The 21,030-nt window shown below is 43.7% G+C and overlaps 1 protein-coding gene across 1 annotated transcript; it reads left to right on the top strand.

The window, feature by feature from the left end:
- Nucleotides 1-14,568: 14,568 nt before the first annotated feature.
- Nucleotides 14,569-21,011, top strand: CLEC14A (C-type lectin domain containing 14A). Its single transcript, XM_048855028.2, has 2 exons — nt 14,569-18,901; nt 18,948-21,011. Exon 1 carries the CDS (start codon nt 14,740-14,742, stop codon nt 16,192-16,194), a length of 1,455 nt encoding a protein of 484 aa, XP_048710985.2. The 5' UTR covers nt 14,569-14,739; the 3' UTR covers nt 16,195-18,901; nt 18,948-21,011.
- Nucleotides 21,012-21,030: the final 19 nt, after the last annotated feature.

Below are 21,030 nucleotides of genomic sequence, written 5' to 3'. Positions count from 1 at the left end.
TTTAACCACTACTGTTCCCGGAGAAATTCAAAGCTGCCGTGGCTCTTTCAAACCCTTCTCCTGATTGTGGGTAATTCACCTTAGCCACCGAACAGAAAACGATACAATGTGACTTTTATGGCCAATCAGAACTCAACAATTAAGCTATTTCAAATGTCAAAAGGGCATGATATTTCCCCCCCCAACTCTGCAGTAACTAGCAGAGCTGGCCTGGCATCAGGATGCAAACGCTGCAACTTTACCTGCTGCACTGTGCCGCTCCACAGAGGGATTCTGGCTAAGTCAGCCAAAATGCCTCCTGTAGCTTCTTTCTAGCTCCTCCAGCACTGCCACCAATTGGAGTCTATGGCTTGAAGCCACAGGCTAACCCATCATCTTTATTAAAAGACAATGTTGAGATTTTAACTGGGATTAAAGATCTCCATTTAAAAAAATGATTGCATTGAAATATAAAGTATTTGAAGCTATTGTAGTAATTTTCCATTTTCACTAAGCATTCTTAAATATAATATTTATATAATAAAGAGTGAAAATCCCTCCTTCATTAACTAGTATAACTAAGACTAAAACTAATACATAAAAAGATGATGTGTCTCAATGGCTTTAAAGTTGCAAATCCTGACATGACCAAAGCCTAGCATAGAACAACTCAGCAAAAGCAGTGCTTCTATAAATATTCTATCAATATTTTTACAGCAGTTATTTCCTTATAAAAGGGTGAATAGGGCCCAATTTCAGGTCTGATCCAGCTGAACACATCCTGTCAAGTGCTGAATGCCCTGAATTCCTGTTGGAGTTGATGGGAGTGGAGGGCACTCAGCATTTGACAGGATCAGCCCCCGTTTGCTAGGAAGGGAAAGGGGTGTAAATTTGTTGAGCGGAATGCTCCCTGCACCTTCAACGTGTAAGAACGTGTAAGAACGTGTAAGTGAATTTAGACTTTTAAAATATTCATTAACAAATACAATTAGTAGCTTTCCTCAAGGAGCTTCCTTATCACAAAAAGTAAAGATACATCAGGCATTAAAGCTGTCATCCTGCAACTGGCCATGTGGGCTTCTGTGTGAGTGCAGGGATCTGCTAATGAGGATTCAGTTGCAGGATTGGCGTCTAGATGGGCACAACATACAGGACCAAAACACTAGACCCAGCACATAATTAGAGTAAAAAATCTGTGCAGAGTAAATCCACTGGCTTCTTCTCCCACCGCAACCTCCCTGTGTGCTAATTCAGATGGAACTCCAATAGACCACATCTCTTTCCCTGGGCAATCTCCTTGTATCCTGCCTTTTCTGTCCTGTGCATGTTTCACTACCTTCAAAGTCTTCTGTGATCACAGGAGTGGAGTGACATGGGGTTTGGGGGCAGGATTTTATATATCTCAACACACATAGAAACACCCTTATTCTGTAATAATTTCGATGTTTATAGTCAGGTGATTTGTGACCCTAAGGAAATGTTGTTCTCAATTTATTTCTATTTAGCACCTGCAAATACATCTTTGAGCTGCTTATTATCTTCTACTTACTCACAGAATATAATTTTCTGTTTTTTTCCTAATTGATGTGAAAGCAGCAGGCATTGGGTTAAAAGGCTTCAAATCACTGTTCATTTACCATTTATTAACATCTGATTGCCTCAAACCTCTTACTGACTTTTTTATTCAACCAATATAATATTAAGACACTTTGAACCCAAGTACCAGTTCAGTGTTTCAGCTGGATTCTGAGACAATGTCCAAAGGCTATATCCAGTTAAATTTATGTTACTTAGCAATGTGCACTCCCTGAGCCAATTCCACTGTTTGCATAAACTGCTGAAACTCTACTGAGTATGACTTAGCTACCAGGTAAATTTGGCCAGCAGAGCTCATTGTTGCCTAAAAACATCTCCTGTAGATTCTAGCCCTCTCCCTAATGTGGCAGCTGGTGAGCAGGAAGCTATGAATAACTCAACAAAAACTCTGTGTAAACTAAACTTCTTGTACTATTGAAAGTTAAAGATATAGCCCCCCAAAATACACATTTGTTCAAATTCGGAACTATGTATAGACTCTATCTCTGTTGAGATAGGTCCTTTTCATACAACATGAATAGCAGTTTCAGAGCTACTAATAACTTGCCTGGCCAATTAATAACCATCATCACACTAAATTAACTCCTGAATTGAGTCTTCTTTTTGCCCTTTATTAATGTATTTTAAATATTATTACAATCATTTCTAAAGTCTCTTTCAAACTGGGCACTAACTAGTTTTTTTAAACTGTTATTATTATTGTTGTTCATAATGCTGATACAATGCACATATCTTTCACTCCAAAGGATCACAAAGCTCTTTACAAACTTTACAAATTTTTATACAAACTCTGAATGTGCAATTCTATTGTATTGTCGCTTCATCGTGTGAATGAAAGAATGTATAAATGAGGTACTCAGCTGGTGTTAATTAGCATTGCTCCACAGAAGTCAATATATGGATATGTGATTTATATATTCTTAGATTTTTACACTCTGCAGGGCAGGGACCATTTTTTGCACAGTACCAAGCACAACGGAGCCATGATACTGATTGGGGCCTCTGGGCATTATGGTAATATAAACATTACATAATAATAATAATTAATAATAAACCAAACGCTACCTGTGCTTGACATTTTAGAGCCAATTAATTGTGTATGCAAATTCTGTAATGTGAACGTGTAAGTGCTAATGCACAAAATATGTGATTGTGCGTTCTAAGATGAATTTGCAAAATAGCAGCTAGGTTAATACTCTGTTAAAATTAAAAATATGGTCTGCTTTGTGTTGACAGAACTTGGTTTTGTCCAAAATCCCACCCCCCATATGTTCAAATCCATGAAACTCCAGTTGTTTGCCTTAGAAAGATGAAAGTCTGAGTCAATGCTGCTGGGATTTGAAGGTCAAATTGTCAGAAACACAGGCATTACATACCTGTGCCTTAGATCACTAAGCCATCTCCAGCACAGCTGGGAGTTCTTTCATTTAAAAATAACCCTAAGTTTCTCCATTTTAACTAGACATGGACCAGAGCCCCTATCCCACTTTTGAATAATCTCAAACTTTACAGTGTTTGGAATCTAGATGCTAATTTTGTTGCTTGAGCCTATCTCTGCTTTTAATATGCACTCCATCCAAAAGACAACAGTAATTTACTTGAGTTCTTGGTGTCCAAAGCCCAAGCCCATGAAGTTATTTAGGCTACTGACTTCCACAGAAATCAACAGAAGTTAGAAGTCTAAATATCTTTGTGGATTTGGTATATACTATTAGAATACTCATGCAGACGGTTTTAAAATACAGGTGCAGAGCACAGGTTTGTTTGTGGTTGTTGTTGTTTTTACTATGTAGAATATGGATGCTATTGCCAAAAGAGCACACGTGCATATTACCACATTCAAAGAGAAAGCAAAATACCCATGTACAGTACAAGAATCTTTTAAACCCCTCCCCCCCCCCACATTTTGTAATGCTCAAATAATTTTACATTCCTACCTCCGCCTCTTCCAAACAAAAGATGAGGAATATTTAAAAAAAGAGAAGAAAGTGCTTCAACAAGGGGGTGTTTATAATGTCTGTAGAATGAAACAAACCCTATTTTGAATGGGCCAGTCTCGCATAAAGAACAGCAGTTGATGTTTCTGCAAAAGCACTGTACTCCTCCCATATCCTCCAAGACAGCAATTATTTCACTAAGGTCAGACCACCCTTCCCTCTATTTTTTTTCCCTTTCTGAATTAACTGCTCCTGTAGACAAGCACCTGCTGCCTCCCCATCTCCCAGCTGCTTTCTGTTGGGCTTATTCTTCCAGTTCTGCATACTTCACCCCCTCTTAACCAAATGGTTCAAGACATTCAGTGGAACGGTCAATCTGGGCAAAATGCCAGGAAGTGAAATCACCTATTTACAACTAGATTTCCTGCTATTCTATCTTGTTTCCTTTGGAAACTCTGCCTCTTCACAAATGACCTGGGGGTCCCAGGAGACTTTGTTATGCTATTTTTTTAAAGGAGCTAACAAAGATGAATTTTACTTGGAATGAAAATTCAATAATTTCTTAAACACAGTTTGTTTAGTTAGCTCAAAAACCAGTACAAGATTAAAAGCACTTCTTGAAAGACGTAGACGTGTCAGTGTCAATCTTGCTTTTTCTCTCTCTCTGGAAGTAGTTTGACCACTTTCCCTAGTGTGTAAGGGACATTTAGAGTCGCAAACAAAATTTTCCAGGCCTTGGAAATGTCTGAATAGGGAGGGTTCCCAATAATCTCCCTATGGACACGAAAAGGAGTGGGATAGAGTAGGAGTGGTCAAGAAGAAAGAGGAATTCTATTTTTAATGATGGTCTGTGTGGTATGGTGTAAATTAAGGACTGCATATACTAACTACCCTGAGCCCACAGCAAATCTGCCACTGATGTCAATGGGAGGTTTGTTCAGAGATAGCATATGCCCTTTGTTTGGGCACAGATCCACAGAGGGACATAGGTGTTGTAAGGCTCAACAGACAAGCCACTCTCCTGGAGTCAGGCAGCTTCTGTGGCTAAATCCTTTCTTGTGAGAATGAGTGAGGCACCTGCCTCACTCCACACAAAATAGCAAGGAGAAGCAGATGGTTATGCTACCTGCTTTGCAACTTTTAGCCCAGGGATTAGCATACTTGCCTTGGATGTGGGAGACTCAGATTCAATTCCCCTCTCTGCCTGAGAGGGAGAAAGGCTCTGAACAGGGGCCTCACAGCTCTCAGGAGAGTACTCTAGCCAGTTTGGATATTCTAATGTGGGGCTTCCTCAGTCTCTCCCTTTGAAGCTGTTCCACTTCAGATAAATAATGAAATAGCCATTGGGCCAGAGAGAAAGAGGAAGAATGACTCTACGGCCTCCTGGATAGGCTCACACATGGGAGACCGGGGTCCAATATCCTGGTTCCAATTACTATTTCATTATTTATCCAAAATGGAACAGCTTTAACAAGAGACTATCCCATAGCTCGTTGATGAGAGCACTCTCCTGAGAGATGTGGGAGACCCCTGTTCAAAGCCTTTCTCTCCAGCTGGCAGAGGGGAAGTTGAGCCTGGGTCACCCACATGCCAGGTGAGTGCTCCAACCACTGGGCTAAAAGCTAAAAGCAGGGATGGTGTCCCTAGGCTCTGTTTGCCAGAAGCTGGGAATAGGCGACAAGGAATGGATCACTTGATGATTACCTGTTCTGTTCATTCCCTCTGGGACTCCTGGCACTGGCCACTGTCGGAGGACAGGATACTGGGCTAGATGGACCGTAGGTCTGACCCAGTATGGCCGTTCTTATGTTCTTATACCTGGGCACTTGTACCGCCACCACCCCCACCGCTTCTTTTGGATGGATAGTGAATGGGGCCTGATCCAGTAGTCATGTTCACAGGCAGCAGTGTGTATGCCCAGAGGCAAAGACATAGGCACCTAGGGAACTTATACTGTGAAAATTTAGGCACTGAGTGAGTTTAGGCACTTGCAGTGTTAGGTGGCAACCAAGTGGGGAGTTTGTAGTTCGAAGTGGAGCCTGAAACCGGGGTTTAAGCACTTAAGTGCCTTTGTGGATCTGGGCCTAAACGTTTGTTTATTATCATTATTTATTCAGTACCTGATTCGGCACCACTCAGTTTAGAATGACCACTACTTCTGCCTTTTGTTTCTATTCCTTCTCCATCCTCCTTTCTCTTCCCTGGCTTGTGTCTCTCCTCCTTTTTGTCTCTGTATTTCCTTCTATATAGCAACTCCCACCAACCTTGTGCTTCGCGCTCAGCCCCTTTTCCCATTCTATCACTAAAATGATCAGCTGACTAAGTATCATCATTAGGTTTTAGCATTAATATTCCGATTAAATTAATGGGTATAGGGGAGTTCACACCTCTGAGTCATTGTTTCAGACTGTCTACAGACTTAGGAAGACAACAGCAAATGGATATACTCAGCTGACCAGGACCATCCTTAGGTTTTATGGGGCCCTACGTAGTATTATTAAACTGGTGCCCCTATACCCAATGGCAGCCCGGGCTTGCAAACCCAGCGGGGAGGCGGAAGGACGAGGCAGTAGAGGATACTGAGATGCCTAGCCCGCCTCACAGCAGCGGAGAGTCACAGTTCCCCGCAGAGACCCCCGTACCTTCTCCCTCACACAGAATGTGCAGCACTGGCTCTGTGAATACGGCCTCTGCCTAAGGAGACAGCAGCGTGCGCTGGGTGTGCGGGAGCTGACCTGCTCTTACCTGCTGTCATGGGCAGTGGGTGAAGCTGACACTTGGAGAGGCTAGCTCCCCAGTCCATTTCTTCTGCCTGTGGCTCCACCCATACTCCATTCCTGCTCCGCCCCACTCCGCCCAGGCCCCGCCGTTTCCCCACTGTCTCCCTCCTCTCTTCCCTCCCCTACCCTGCTCACCCCCTTCCAGCCAAATCCCTGAACCCAAATGAAGCAAATGACATTTGAAAAAAACACTCTTCTGCAATTTCTTTCTAAAGAAAATAGAGCATGTTTTCCACTGCATGCCAGATGGTGAAGACTGGACATGCAGAAGGTACCTAATTAAAATCACTAAACCTGGGAATAAAAAATGTCAGTCACAGGTTTTTTGATATGCCCTGAAGTTTGTCAGGGATTTATTTGCAAAAAACTTTGTAGTAAGGGCGAGTCAGCTGTCTTGCTGAATACAACATTAAATATTAAGGAATACATGATGCAGCTCTTCTATGTTTTACATTTTCTTAATCAGTATTTCTAAGTTGATTTTATATTTTAAATGTACTCTTAAGCCTTCATAAAGTAATAATTCCAGATTACTACATATTTAACTCACTGATACAAAGGCATTATTTTAAATTAATCAGTCACAGAGGTTTAGTGTATTCATAACAATGTTCATTGCTTTTAGAAAAAGGGAACACTAATTTACTTTGTGTGAGCTCCATAACAATAGTCATGTTTATGAAATTCCACCTACTTTAAAAAATAACAGGAGTACTTGTGGCACCTTAGAGACTAACCAATTTGGTGCCACAAGTACTCCTTTTCTTTTTGCGAATACAGACTAACACGGCTGCTACTCTGAAACCTTTAAAAAATATGTTTCCAAAGATTTTAGGCATAACAAAGGATTTTATATCTTACTCGGTACTGATTTTTCTTGAGGGTTCTTTTAAAACTAGTTCATCAGATACTCAGAAGTGAAGAAAGGGAAACTCATTGTCCAACTATCTAGAAGGAAAGGGGTGTTGTTCCTTTAAGGGCTCTCTTCAATGGGGGACGTGGGGAGGGGGAAAGAAAGGGCTGGACAGAAAGGACAAGAAGACTTTGGAAGCAAGCTTTTTTTACTATAGTAATTAAAATGAAAATGTGTATTTTAGATAAGGGTGATCTTTTGAAGGATTTATTTAAAAAACTATATGTCTGAAGATCCAAGCATTTGAGGCTAAAGATGATTGTGCATCTAAAAATCTACGCAAAGATTTTTTTAGAGATGTGATTTTATAATCTTCACCAACTCACTAATGAAATATTTTTAAAGCAAATTTTAAACTAAGGTCCTGTAGACTAACGTGTTCTGAGTAAATATTACAGTAATGCACAACTGTTTTTGTCAGTAAATTCAGAAACTGACAGTATATACCTGAGGGTTGGCAAATGCCAGTTAAATGGCTTATTACCACTTGAATGGCTCTTTAACAGTTTCAGTGTTTTGCTAATAGGTCTGGAAGGGGAAGGCTTTTTCACTTTTAATTTACTAGATCCCCTCTGGAGTAAGAATCACCAGGCTGCAGCAGCTAACTGTGGAAGCCTGCGGGAAGGGTCAGAACAAGGATAAGGAAGCGCTGGGAGGGTGCGTATGCCTAAGGACAGCCCTCAGCTGACATTTGGAATGTTTTCTTTGCTACCACAAGAGCTAAAAATGTATATACGATATATGTACATCATGTGGGGCCACAAAAATACGTCAAGTGGACCAGATCTGGCCCATAGGCTGGGTGTTTGACACCCCTACTACAGAGGGAGGAGATTAGACAGGGAAAAGATAAATCATATGACTAACATGATAAAATACATTTGCAGTTCTTCCCATTATTATTTTCAGTTTAAAGAAAATATCATATGGATATACTCTCCCTCCAGTCTTTGTGCAAAATCTTCACTGGCATCAGAGAGAGCTTTGCATGAAGATCCAGGCTAGAAAATAGACCATGCATTGTAATGTAATGAAAATATCATATGGATATACTCTCATATTTTATACTCTCTCACTTTTCATATCAATGAAAATATCATATGGATATACTCTCCCTCCAGTCTTTGTGCAAAATCTTCACTGGCATCAGAGATAGTTTTTGCATGAAGATCCAGGCTAGAAAATAGACCATGCATTGTAATGTATCAGGTTTCAAGAGGTTTCAGTCAGTGGTGGAACGTATAAGAGTTCTATGACCCTCCAAGCTTTCACAAATATTGGCTTTTTAACTTTTTGATCATAGATAGGCTATTATGGAAAAGGTACTGAGACACTGGTACATTTTTTTCTCGTGATTTAGTGTACTAAATGTGCAGATGCTGGGAGCCCTCCTTTCTGGAGCTTACGGCAGGGTTGGAGCTTACATTACTGACTTTTTATTAAAGGTCAACAGAATTGTTGACAATACAAATGATTTTGTTATGTAATTATTAAAAGGGAGCATGACAAATACACAGGCATAGCGGAACCAGTATGGGTTTTGAGTTACAATAAATATGTAAAAGTCACATCGAGGATTCGCCCCCCCCCCCCATTACTTCATTTCATTTGTCCCACCTTTCATCAAATGATTAGCTAAACTGTATATGATACACATTGATTCAATAATTACTGTGCAATATGCTTTATTTTGGGGGGGGGGGAGGGATCCAGAAACTATGAGACAGTGCCATTGGAAATAGTTATTATGGTAGATAGGAACTTGCATGACCTCTACTAGGTTATCTCTTCATAACTTTGTAAGTCAGTATTGCTATCGCTGTAGTCCTTTTTGAAGGTGAATAATTACATTTTTGTGATCTTGCAAGTTGTTACAATAGAACAGAAATTCCCATTTTCCTTTCCTCTCCTGTTTTCTGTAAAATAACAAAATTGCAGCATGGAATATAAATGCTAAGTGGAATCTTTCATTCTTTTATTTTCATTGTAAGAATGCAGTGAGATTAAGGATGTAATATCGGTCTCATTAACTGCAGTGGGGTCAGTATTTCACCCTAAGCATTTTCTTGAAGAAGTATATACCTACATGCCACTTATGGACCATATAATCAGTGGGTATTCTTCCATGCTCGTATATGATTTCATACATGGAATGTGGGTGATGATTATTATTTCACTAAAGCAGGGCTTCAGGCATGAGATAAGTATTGTGCAGCACTGATTGCTGAAGCTGTGATGTCATACCCCAACAGATCACCTGTCAGAGACATTCTTTTTAGGAATTATGGTGGTGATTCTCACTTATGCAGAGTGCCTGTTCGTGTTAGGCAATTTAGGGCTAAATTCTTACTTAGCCCTTAGCTTTAACAGAGTGATGGGACTTTAGGGATAAATTCTGGGTTGGTTTTCCAAGGTAGTATGGCTGGGTGAGTAAGTGGCAGCAGAGCTTCAGGGGCTGAGTGCAGGTTTCTTGAGCTATTCTTCTTGTGCAGGGAATGGGGAGAGATGGGGAAATTGGGAATACTGAACTCGGCAGAATTCTTTTGTTGCTGGTCCAGAAATGAACAATATCTGCTAAAGAAGAGCTTAGCCCACTGTGCCGCCCACACCACTTTCCCGTATCATCTTGGGGGTAATGGATGCCACTGGGCATCTTAGCTAGTCTACCTGTCTACCATTCAGTGGCATTCTAAGTAATCATTTTTCTTGTCTCCTGCATGAGTAGGCTGATTTATGCATCTCCCCCAATGCATCTCGAAAACAAAATATAGCTTTTAGTAAGATTAGATTAGTGTATCCCTGCAACAGGGAGGCCTGCCCCTTTTAGGGCCTGTTGTCAGCCTGCACTGTTCCCTTATCAGCCCCAGCTGGGAAAGGGTCAGATGGTGTCTATGAAGGACTGAGAAATCAGTTAGATGAGAGCTGCAGGAAGGAGGTTGGCTCCTGTGCCAGGTCCTGAAGCAGAGAGAGTCACAAAGGGAAAGGCCTCTGGGACCCTGCAGCTAGTCAGGGGACTAGTTTTCTTTTGTGTTTGAATTAATAAACCAGATCCTGAAGGAAGGCCTTGAAAGAGAGTTGGTTGTGGCACATGACTAATCTGCTAGCCCTTCCTGGGCTGGGGGAGGTATGCCAGCAGCCTACAATCCCTCTTTCAGTCTACCTCTACTTAACATGTATTCCTTAAACCCTCTCAATTGTGAAACGTGTCTGCACACAGCTGATCAATTTCTTGGTCAGTCACATGAAAATAATTCAAGCTCACCTATAAAAATGCAAGATGGAAGCCTTACTAAAAAAAGGAGTTTTAGTAAAACCTCATTCGATTTTCCATTAGGTCTTACCCAAAATGGATAGACACTGTGGTAATCAAGGCCTTTATAGTGGAGAAAATGCTCCACACTATTAATAAAAGAAAACTGATTTCGCCACTGTTTTTCTCAAAAGATCAAATCGTGTAGGTGGAAGACTGAAGAATGCTACCATAAAGAGTCAAGCTATAATACAGGGGTCTCAAACACGCAGCCCACGGGGTTATTTTCTGCAGCCCACCAACCCCCCATGGCACCTCTGTCCCCCCAGCATTTACCTAGAGCGGCTCTGGCCCGGCCTGCACCGGGGGCAGGGCAGACTCCCTGCCTGCCTACCCTGCCCCCGCGCCACTCCGGGAAGCAGCTGGGACCTGGGGGGCACAGGGGTCTGTGTGTTGCCCTGGCCGCTCCTCCAGGTACCTCCCCTGAAGCTCCCATTGGCCGGGAACGGGGAACCGCGGCCAATGGGAGCTTCGGGAGCGGTACCTGGAGGTGCGGCCAGGGCAACACACAGACCCCTGTGCCCCTACTCCCCCAGGTCCCAGCCGCTTCCCCGTTCCCAGCCAATTGGAGCTTCGGGAAAGGTACCTGGAGGAGCAGCCAGGGCAACACACAGACCCCTGTGCCCCCCAGGTCCCAGCCACTTCCTGGAGCGGCGTGGGGGTAGGGCAGGCAGGCAGGGTGCCTGCCCTGCCCCCAGTGCGCACCGGGCTGGACTTGCCCCCCAAAGCCCTCCTGCAGCTGAACCCCCTGCTGCACCCCACAGCCCTCCTGCACCCCGACCCCCTGCCCTAAGCCCCGTGCTGCACCCCTCCTGCACCCCAACCCCCTGCCCTGAGCCCCCTGCCGCACCCTGTGCCCCTCCTGCACCCCCTGGGGGCAGGGAGGGGGCGGAGTTGCGGTGGGGATTTCGGGGAAGAGGTTGGAATGGGGGCAGGGAGGGGGTGGGAAGAGGCGGGGCAGGGGTGGGGCCTCACGGAAGGGGTGGAGTGGGGGCGGGGCCAGGGCAGCGGGGGAGGGGGGTCAGTGGCACGGCCCTTGGGCCAATGTACTAGTCCTCATGTGGCCCTTGTGGTCATTTGAGTTTGAGACCCCTGCTATAACACAAAAAATCCTGATCACAACTAAAGTAATTTTTAAGGTTTTGACCAATGAATAGAATGATTTGATATTATGCAGCTGACTGCTGCATAACTTCTACTATTGTCTTCTTCATAAACCAGATGTTTTAAGGGCCTTTCATGTAGACTGATAACAGTGTTTGTGTAAAAAGTAACTGAGTGTTGTAGTTGTCAGATTATCCAAGAAAGTAATACTTTGGAAAAAGAGCGATGAGGACATGAAAAAACTTGCTTAGTGAGATAGTTCTTTTTTATTTAATTATTATTCTCTTTGCAACTGTGCTGGTTTAAGTCTTAAGCATTCTGTCATTCTGTGAGTTCACAGTTTTGTTTTTTCATGAGGGAGTGGATGGCTCAGGTCACTGGTTGTGATTATACTGTCATCTCTGAACTGTTGGTTCACATGCAGCCTAGATTATTAGGAAATTTAAAGCTGATGGCCTACTATGTGAAATGAATTGGTAGTACCTGTCAATTTCCTAGTGGCTAAGCAATCACAATTGGTTCCAATCACTGCCCTCACTGGCAGTCTCAGAAGAGAAGCCAAGGAGTGAATGGGCATGGAGACTGAATTGCCTTCTCATCCCTAAAGATAGATTCTTCAGAACAAATTTGAGGTTTATTGGTGGAGTAAGGAATTCTTTTGCTGCTGTTGCTTTACTTGTTCTGTGCCTAAATAATGGCTGCTAGTATCCACCCAGAGCCATCAGTCCAGCACCTCTTACAAACTAAATAAGTTCCATTTTTAAGCAGAAAAGTTTACAACCTTGTATGCCAACGGGATTTACAAAAAGAAAAGGAGCACTTGTGGCACCTTAGAGTACTCCTTTTCTTTTTGCAAATACAGACTAACACGGCTGTTACTCTGAAACAGGATTTACATTTCTCAACCTTTTGCCAAGGCCCTCCAGCAGAGAGGAAGAAGTGGGGACCTGATGTTTCTCATATAACAAACAAACCAAAACACATTTTTGGTGATAGGGGCCCAGATACCATGGTGCTGGGCATAGTATAGATGGATACCCTTCATACATAATAAATGGACAGTAAAAGGCAAAATTCATGTATATTTTTGGTTGTTAACCTTGAGCACAGACCGTATTGCAGTGAGTGGCTAATAGGATATGTAAAGACATGTAGCACATTACCACCCAGTCCTGAAATCTTTACTCACACAAGTAGTTCTTACTCACATAGGACTTGATTGTGCACAGTTGCACTGCCCCACAAATAGTCCAAAGAACAAACTGTGACTCAGTGTCATAGTTCCTCCCTTTTGTACTTGTTCTGAGGAAAGAATAAGTTACTTCACCCTTCTTCATAAAGCAATTTCCTCCCTGCTGTGCATCTAACCAGCTGCTGTGGGCTGCAAGCTGGGAAATTGGAGCCATGGCTCCTTCCAAGGCCCCTTTCTGCCCTCTCACTCGTCACCCTTGCTCTCCTCCCCACAGCCTGAATCACTATCTGAACAGCTGAGCACAAGAATAAGGAGGGTCTTACTTTCCTGTGGGGCTGACTAAGAGCTGTGACAAACTAGCCCATTAGCACTTCTGTTGAAGTCAGTGCTCTTTCCCCCATTTGAGCCTCTTAACAAAAGTATCTACTTGATACATCATGCTGTTTTTTATTAAATACATTGCAATTGTATCTGGATGACAAGCCTCATATACCCAGTTACAATATGGAATTCTTTCCACCTGAATACTTTAATATCTTTTACTGAAATAATTGTAATACCCTTGGCAATGACAATATTTGAACTAGCTTTACTTTAGTGAAAGATCAACAATAACAAAGTGCAAGCTAAATGAATTCAAAGCTCTGCTTCAAAATCTGTGGTACAATATGGCCCAGAATTATTAATGTGATTCAGTTTAGCCCTAATTCATTTTTAAAATACTCTGTTCACTGGGAAAGCTTCCTATTAGAGGAAATTTAAATCTTATTAAAGATTTAGACTGTATTATTAACATATGTTTTCCTTCCAAGTTTCATGTTGCAGGGAGTTAGTACGGTTGCATTTTATCTTTAGGCATCAGAGTTCAAATTCTGCCTTGCACAAGTGAATACGAGTTTGGTCTCAACCTAGACCCTGACCTTGCAACAGGTGGACCCAGGGGCCATTGTTTTCATTTTGATTCAATTCATAATCCTCATTTGTCTCTGCTCCAAAGAGTTTACACTTCAAAGAAACTAATGCAAGGTCTACTTTTTTTATGGTTCTTTGGGTAGGAGACAGAAATTTCTTGGGGACTGATCCAAGACTTTGAAACTCACTTCTGCGGAAACTAAGAATGACCACGAACTTCATCACTTTCCATTCCAAATGCAAAATGCAGTTCTTTTCCCTAGCATTCAAACATGAGAAGCTCATAATAAATCAGACACAAGAAAACAAAACTACACAAGCTTCTTTCTCCTCCAGGGAGAGGAATGGAGAAGGAACCCCTTGCTAGTCACATTCCTTAATGCATCAAGGGAAGATGCTCAGATACCGCAATGATGGGTGTGGTATAAGAACAGGAAAAGAACAGAACAGTGCCTGAATATTACTGCAGGTGTTGGAAATCAAACTAGTTAAAACCAGTGCAAACCACTAATGCAGACACATTTAAACCATTTTAATGCTTGCTTTAAATCAGTTTAGCTTAATTCAGTAATTTATTGACAAAAACTAAACAAATTTAAGAAAGAGTTAAACTGGTTTGAGTGTGTGTGTGTGTGGGGGGGGGGGTTAATTAGGGCTTTGCACCAGTTTAACTAGATGGAATTAACAATTGCACTAGTTTAACTAAACTGATTTTCTGTCCTGATAAGCCAAGCCTGAGAGAAACTACATAATACAGGCCGGATGTTCAGCAGTGATGAGCCCCCACAACTGGAGTTGGAGTACCTGAAAGATGATAATGGGGCTATACTCCCCGCCCTGTTATGCTTGGCTCCATTCACTTGCCGGGGTATGGAGGCAAGGAAAGGATATGGGTGGGTGGGTTGGTTGGTTGGGTTTTTTTTTTTTTTTTGCTTAATCTTCAACTCGGTTTAATCTAATGTTTCCATACTGGTTGGGGGGAAACTATTTGTCATTTGTACTTCAACAAAACAAGGATGTTAAGGTCAAACCTCACTCCTGACACATTTCCTTTAGCGGAGGGCGGTGGGCTTGGAGACATTCTTGGGAGCTGCGAGGAGAAAGAGTTGGCTGGGGTCGAGCTTGGTTTCAGCTTGAGAATCCAGTCCTCCCCCACTTCACAGTGGGAAGGGAAGATGCGTGGAGCGATTCCCCTGTGCGTCCTCCTGCACGCCAGCTCTGTGCTGTGCGGTGCCGAGCAGCCCCGCGGGAACCACACTTGGTGCGAAGGCTCTGGCGCCTGCTACAGTGTCCACCTCGCCCAAGTGCCCTTCGGCAGAGCCCAGGAGGCCTGCGCTCTGCGCGGGGGAGCGCTGAGCACGGCCAGCGGGGAGGCAGAGGTGCGGGCCATCCTCGCCCTGCTGCGAGTGGTTGCGGCCGGGCCCGGCTCCTGGGTGTTCTGGCTCGGGCTGGTCAGGAGAGCGCCGCAATGCACCCAGGTGGAACGGCCGCTGCGGGGCTTCTCCTGGCTGGCGGGCACCCAGCAGGCGCTGCAGGGAGAGCCCGAGGAGTTGGACAAGTGGGTGAAAGAGCCGAGCAGGTCGTGCACCACCCGGCGGTGCGCGGGGCTGCAGGTCACTGCGGGGCGCCAGGACCTGGAGCCCTGGGGCTGGAGGGAGCGGACCTGCAAGAACAGCACCACGCAGGGCTACGTGTGTAAGTACCCCTACAACGGCACCTGCCCCGCTCCGCGGCCCCAGGGCGCCCGCAGCCTCCTCTTCTCGCTCCCTTACCAGCTGCACAGCGCCGCCCTGGACTTCAGCCCCCCGGGCACTGAGCTCGTGGTGGCCTGCCCCGGGCCCCAGGGAGACGTGCGGCTGCGCTGCGAGCTGGGGCAGGGCGGCTACGGCTGGACGGGCGCTGGGGAGCAGCTGTGCCCTTGCCCCTCCGGGTACCGGAGCCCCGGCACTGGAGCCTGCCTGGAGCCCGGAGACTGCACCAGCGCCCAGGGCGCTTTCCTCTGCGTGTGCGCCCAGGGCTTCCTCCTGGGGGCCGACAAGAAATCCTGTGTGCGCCCCGGGCACACTGGGGGCTCGGCCACAGCGGCACCCCACCCGACCCTGTCTGCGGGGGGGACTCTCCCCAGCAGCAGCTCGGGTGCGCCTCCCCCCCCCTCCAGCCCTCAGCCAAGCACAGCTGGGGAGGTAAAGTCCTCGTCCTCCCCCACCTATGTCTTCATCCTGGTGGCCACGGCTGTGGTGACGGTGGTGATCCTGGTCGGGGCCGTGCTGGGGGTCTTCAAACTCTGCTTCATGAAGAGCCCCTCCTCGGCTAGCCGGGACGGCAGGGAGCCGGCTCCCGCAGCGGCCGCAGAGAGTGATGCGGAGGCCACCAGCACCAGTTCCGAGAATTCCCTGGAGGCCCGGGGAGACGCGACAGAGAGATTGCCCGGCGAGCCCAGCCCAGAGGAGGAAGCTCCTCCCGGGAATTAGGAACCTCTAGGGCACAATGGACCCATGGAAGCTTAATTTGAAATGAACCAGCCCTGGCTTCCCTTTCGTGTGAGTGAGCCCAGGCTGAGCTGGCAGCTCCCACTCATTTGGAGGGAGGCTTCTTCGTGTCAAGGCACCTCTCTGCAGAGGAAGGTTTTGGCGATGTTTCAATGAAACCTTGAAAATCTCATCGCCCGGTTTTGTTGTTTTTTAAACGTATTCATGTAAATTGCCACCCAGCTTGGCAGACGTGCCCAGGACAATGCAGTGACAAAGGAAGGATCTGGCTGGGATCTCTGCAACATAGGGCTTGATGTGGCCTTTAATGCATTTATGCTTTAGGGCCAAAAGGTCAGACTTGAGTGCCCAAAGTTAGGCACCCAACTAAATGGCTTGTTTTTCAGGGGTTCTGAGCACCTGAAGCTTCTGGTAATTTCCCTGGGAGTTTTCAATCACATTCTGAAAAGCAGGTCACTTATTTAGGTGACCAAATGTGGGTGATGGGGCCTGAGTTTCAGAAGTGCTGATCATCGGCAGGTCCTGTTGACTTCAACTGGAGTTTGGGTTCATAGCATCTCTGGGAAGCAACCAAGTTTGAAAATGTTGGCCAAGGTGCCCTACAAGTTGTAAATTATCCCTTGATGTAGAATATTTGAGTGGTATTTGGAGGCTTTAATTTTATTTTTAATTGTTTGAACATTTGGAGATGTACACTTCCATAATTTTGAGGGAAACTCAGATCCAAACACTATTTAGACAAACATTTTAAAAAAATGTCTAAGTTCATTGCTGTATTTGGAAAACCATTGAACTGCAGATGGGGAGACAGGCTAATGGGGAATTAATTTTTTATTTCAGTCCATGGAAGAAAAATAACGGATGTTTTAGAATCGAAATCACTGTTTAGTTTGCTTCTTCATAAAATATGCAGTTTTGTATTGTAGTTGAGCAACAAAATATTCTGCACAAATGATTGCACAGAATATTTTGTTGTTCAACTACAACTCCCATCTTTCTATTAAAGTGTTTAGATTTAATGCAGTTTGATGCAAAACTTCCTGAGTGCAAATAAGCCACCCCCATGATACCCAGAGTTGCACATCCAGAGTGTTGCCAAATTTTTCAGGTTAGAACAGTGAACATGAGTCTAAATATAGCCCAAATTCTTCTCTCCTTCCTCATATGAGTTTGATGTGTTGATTTCAATGGGCTTCCCCTGGGAGTAAAGAATGGAAGGTTTGCCCTCCGTGCATCCTTCCTAGGTGATGCAATCCCTTTGTTTGTGATTTCCTTTCAGAAGTCCCATAAATCAGTTTTCAGTCTGGGCACAGAACTTACTTTTTTTGCAATTCAAAATGCTGATACTCTCTTCCAATTATGGCATTGTGGATTCTCAGTTAAGGTTAGGGTGACCAGGCAGCAAGTGTGAAAAATCGGGACGGGGGTGGGGAGTAGGAGGAGCCTATATAAGAAAAAGACCCCAAAATCAGGACTGTCCCTATAAAATCAGGACATCTGGTCACCCTAGTTAGGGTATTAATGGTAAGTATTGATTTGAAGTCTTCTGAGTGCAATGAGAGACAGATAAACTGGATTGCCACCAAACCTGTTCCACAGAAAACCTTTTGTTCATTTAAAAGAAGCAAGAGATTGGAAAAGTCTGTTTCTTAAACATTTCCGACACTTTTTTTCCTATCCGGACCTGGCCTTAACTCCCTCTTTCCCTCTGCCCCCCTCTTTCCTAATTTTGAGGATTTGATTTCAAAAACAAAGTAAATTCCCAGACTTTTTTCATGCAAAGATAGCTATGAAAATGTACACCAATGTAAAGTGATGCTATGGCTAAAGTTTGCCACAGTGATTTTTTTCCTAAAGATCATGAAATATTTGGAGTACCCTCTACCTCAACCCACATCTGTCTAATCTTTTTGACCTGTGAAAAGGGTCCTTTGATTTTTGGCAGGGGAATTGCAGCCCAATTCATATTTGTGTGGTGCAGTGCTGCACCAACCTTTGCTGATGGCTCTAGGTCCACCATAAGCTCCTTCCGAGCTGGCTACATATTCTAATACAGCGGTTCTCAAACTGTGAGTCAGTACCCCAAAGTGGGTCGCAATCCCATGTTAATGAGATACATTTGGAGTGCCTCAAAGAATTGTCTCATTGGCCTGCCCCAGAATCAGAGGTGAACTAGTCTTTACAAAACAAACTGTCTCCTAATTTTCATATTTTATAATATATTTGCAGTTATACTTTACAAAGAGAAATACTTTTCATCTCAAATATAAGCCATCCAGGAGGGTTGATTCTGTATTCAGATGTGCATATTTCTGAAAAGTGACTAATAGGTCATATGCGGCTTTCAGTCATTGCACAATTCCCATTGTCAGGAATGTGAGTAACCAGTGTAGACTTGGAAGCAGTATATATTGGGCTTTCTGTTGGTCCACACATTGAACTCAGGTCTTTTGCATTCAACCATATTTCTAAAATGGGCTATTTAAGTCACTTGGAGCTTTGGGGAAACTCTTGCTTGCCTTATTTTTGCAAAGTTTTTAACACAAAATCCTCATCTCTTTCCCATTTCAGACATTGGAATTCCAAAAAGGGCTATGAAACTGCTTAAACAGTTTTGTCTTTTCAAGACTAAATTATTGTAATTCTTTGTTTCCAGGAACCTTGTACACACATGGCTGTATTCTGAGAGGTGTTAGGCACCTGCAATTCCCTTTCACTTTAATTTGGAGTTGCAGGTGTTCAGCACCTCTTAGGATTTGACTCAGAGGATGTAACTTATTCAAAATGCATGGAGTCTGGCATCACCCAGAGACATGAATGTGTGGGCCACTAGATAATTTATACATTTTGGGGTGGGTTGATTTGCCTGATAATGGTCATTATAAGCCTAAAGCTCAAGTTAGTTGTGTGTTTACACAAGTTGCTGGTCAGTGGATGCAAATTCTCAAATTCCATTTACTTCATTGAGAGTATATGGACAGAAGGCAATGTGTGGCCCCAAGAACATAAATTATGAACTAAAGTGAAGTATCTTATTTTCTACATCCTGATCATGGTATTTTATTTGTGAAATTGCTAGAGTTGCAGGGAAGGAAAAGCCACACAAAGGTCTTGCGTCTCCAGATCGAGGAACATAATGAGCCAGGATATCTATTCAGCAAGTCACAATAGGCCAGGTTGCCTCCCTCCCTTTGAAAAACCATGGGAGAGGGGACATGGAAATCTCTGCTGGGTTTTTTCATGGAGAGGGCCTCAAATTGTCCTGCTGGGACAGGGTTTGCCCTGGAGAAAAACCACACCAAAGTTGGCAGATCCTGGGGCATCTGGCTGTACCTACACAGCAGCTCTGGCTCCACAGGTCCCCACTCCTTGGCACTGTGGCTTTACTGAAGCTGGACTACCATGGGGTCCAATGCCACAAAGCTCCAAGGGCCTGGGCCTGGATTAACTTTTCCAGCTAACTTCCATGGGGGGTGGAGGGAGGGCAATGTGCATTTCTCCAGTTACCCTTCCTCTCACTCCCCCACCCCTTGACATGACCCTGTACACACAGGGAGCCCTCCACAAGGTTATTGGTGCGTCTCTTCTTTGCAGAGGAAGGGGAGATCTGAGGTCGGGGGATCCTCCCTTGTGCATGTCTATGGAGGTACAATCTGGCTTTATAGTTAGGTGAAGCTCATGGAGTTCACGGTTTCTTAAAGCTTTCAAAGTATTTTTGCTGTTTACAAAACTAGGTCATACATCTTTTCTTCCCCCGACTTGTAATTTTCTCCTAAGGGAAACTTAATAAATAAAAAGTTGTCCTACCTAAAAGGAAGGTGTTTTATATATCAGAGATGAAAAAAAAACCCTCCAAAAGCAAAGTTAGCATGTGTGGGTACCCTGGATATTGTATATGCTGTATTTATTTTTGCTTTACAATAATTCTCTCTCTCTTCCTTTTTTCACATTCTCCCCGTTGTATTTGTTTTCCCTCTGCCTACTTTCTGCTCTGTTTTTACCTTATTATGTCAATGTATTTTTTCTTTAAAAAAATACAAACCCAATAATATTTGAATTTGGTTTGAACCCAAGATGCCTGGATGGACTTGAAATTTGTACTTTGGTACAAAATAAATTCATCCACCTGTGATGCAGATCACATAAATATGGGCGGGGAAGGAGATAAATTTTTTGTTGGCTGGAAATTTCTGGAATGTTTAAAACCCAGAGAACAGATATTTTGGGAGCAGAGGTAAATAGTCTTTGCTTTTCCCCAACGCCCTACATTTAAATTGTTGTCTTCTCAGATGTACAACCAATAAGTGGCTGGTTTGCAACATACAGTTTTTGCACATATAACTGCTAACACAATAACCTCAATGCAATTGTCAGCACTGAAGAAACATGCCTGATCCAGAGTCAATTAAAGTTTTGCCATTCACTTCAATTGGAGCAGAATCAAGTCCATACATTTGGATAAATTCATAAATATATATTAAAACTTCTGAGATGGGCAAACTGTGTATAGTTTTTATTTAACTATCATGTAATACCACATGTGAGAGACCACAATGAAATGGAACTATACATCCAAAATGTGAGAGGGGTGGAGAGATGTCGTGCCCTGGTCCATGCATGTCACTGCAGTAGCATGTGTGTCTCTTGATGGTTTTTGAACATGGCATACGACACTTAAAAGTGGATGTTATTTGAATGATTTTTTGACACATGAAAAATACTACTCCATCGCCTACTAGAATACATATATTGTATTGGGGTTTGTACAGGGTACAAATATATTGTATTGGTCATGTTTATATCATTCAGTGTTTTAAA

The sequence above is a fragment of the Caretta caretta genome, chromosome 6 (genome assembly GCF_965140235.1).
Source record: "Caretta caretta isolate rCarCar2 chromosome 6, rCarCar1.hap1, whole genome shotgun sequence".
Classification (NCBI taxonomy): domain Eukaryota; kingdom Metazoa; phylum Chordata; order Testudines; family Cheloniidae; genus Caretta; species Caretta caretta.
This window is presented reverse-complemented; position numbering and strand designations above follow the sequence as displayed.

Coding starts and splice junctions, on each gene's coding strand:
- CLEC14A (XM_048855028.2), top strand. CDS start 14,740: ATGTTAAGGTCAAACCTCACTCCTGACACATTTCCTTTAGCGGAGGGC.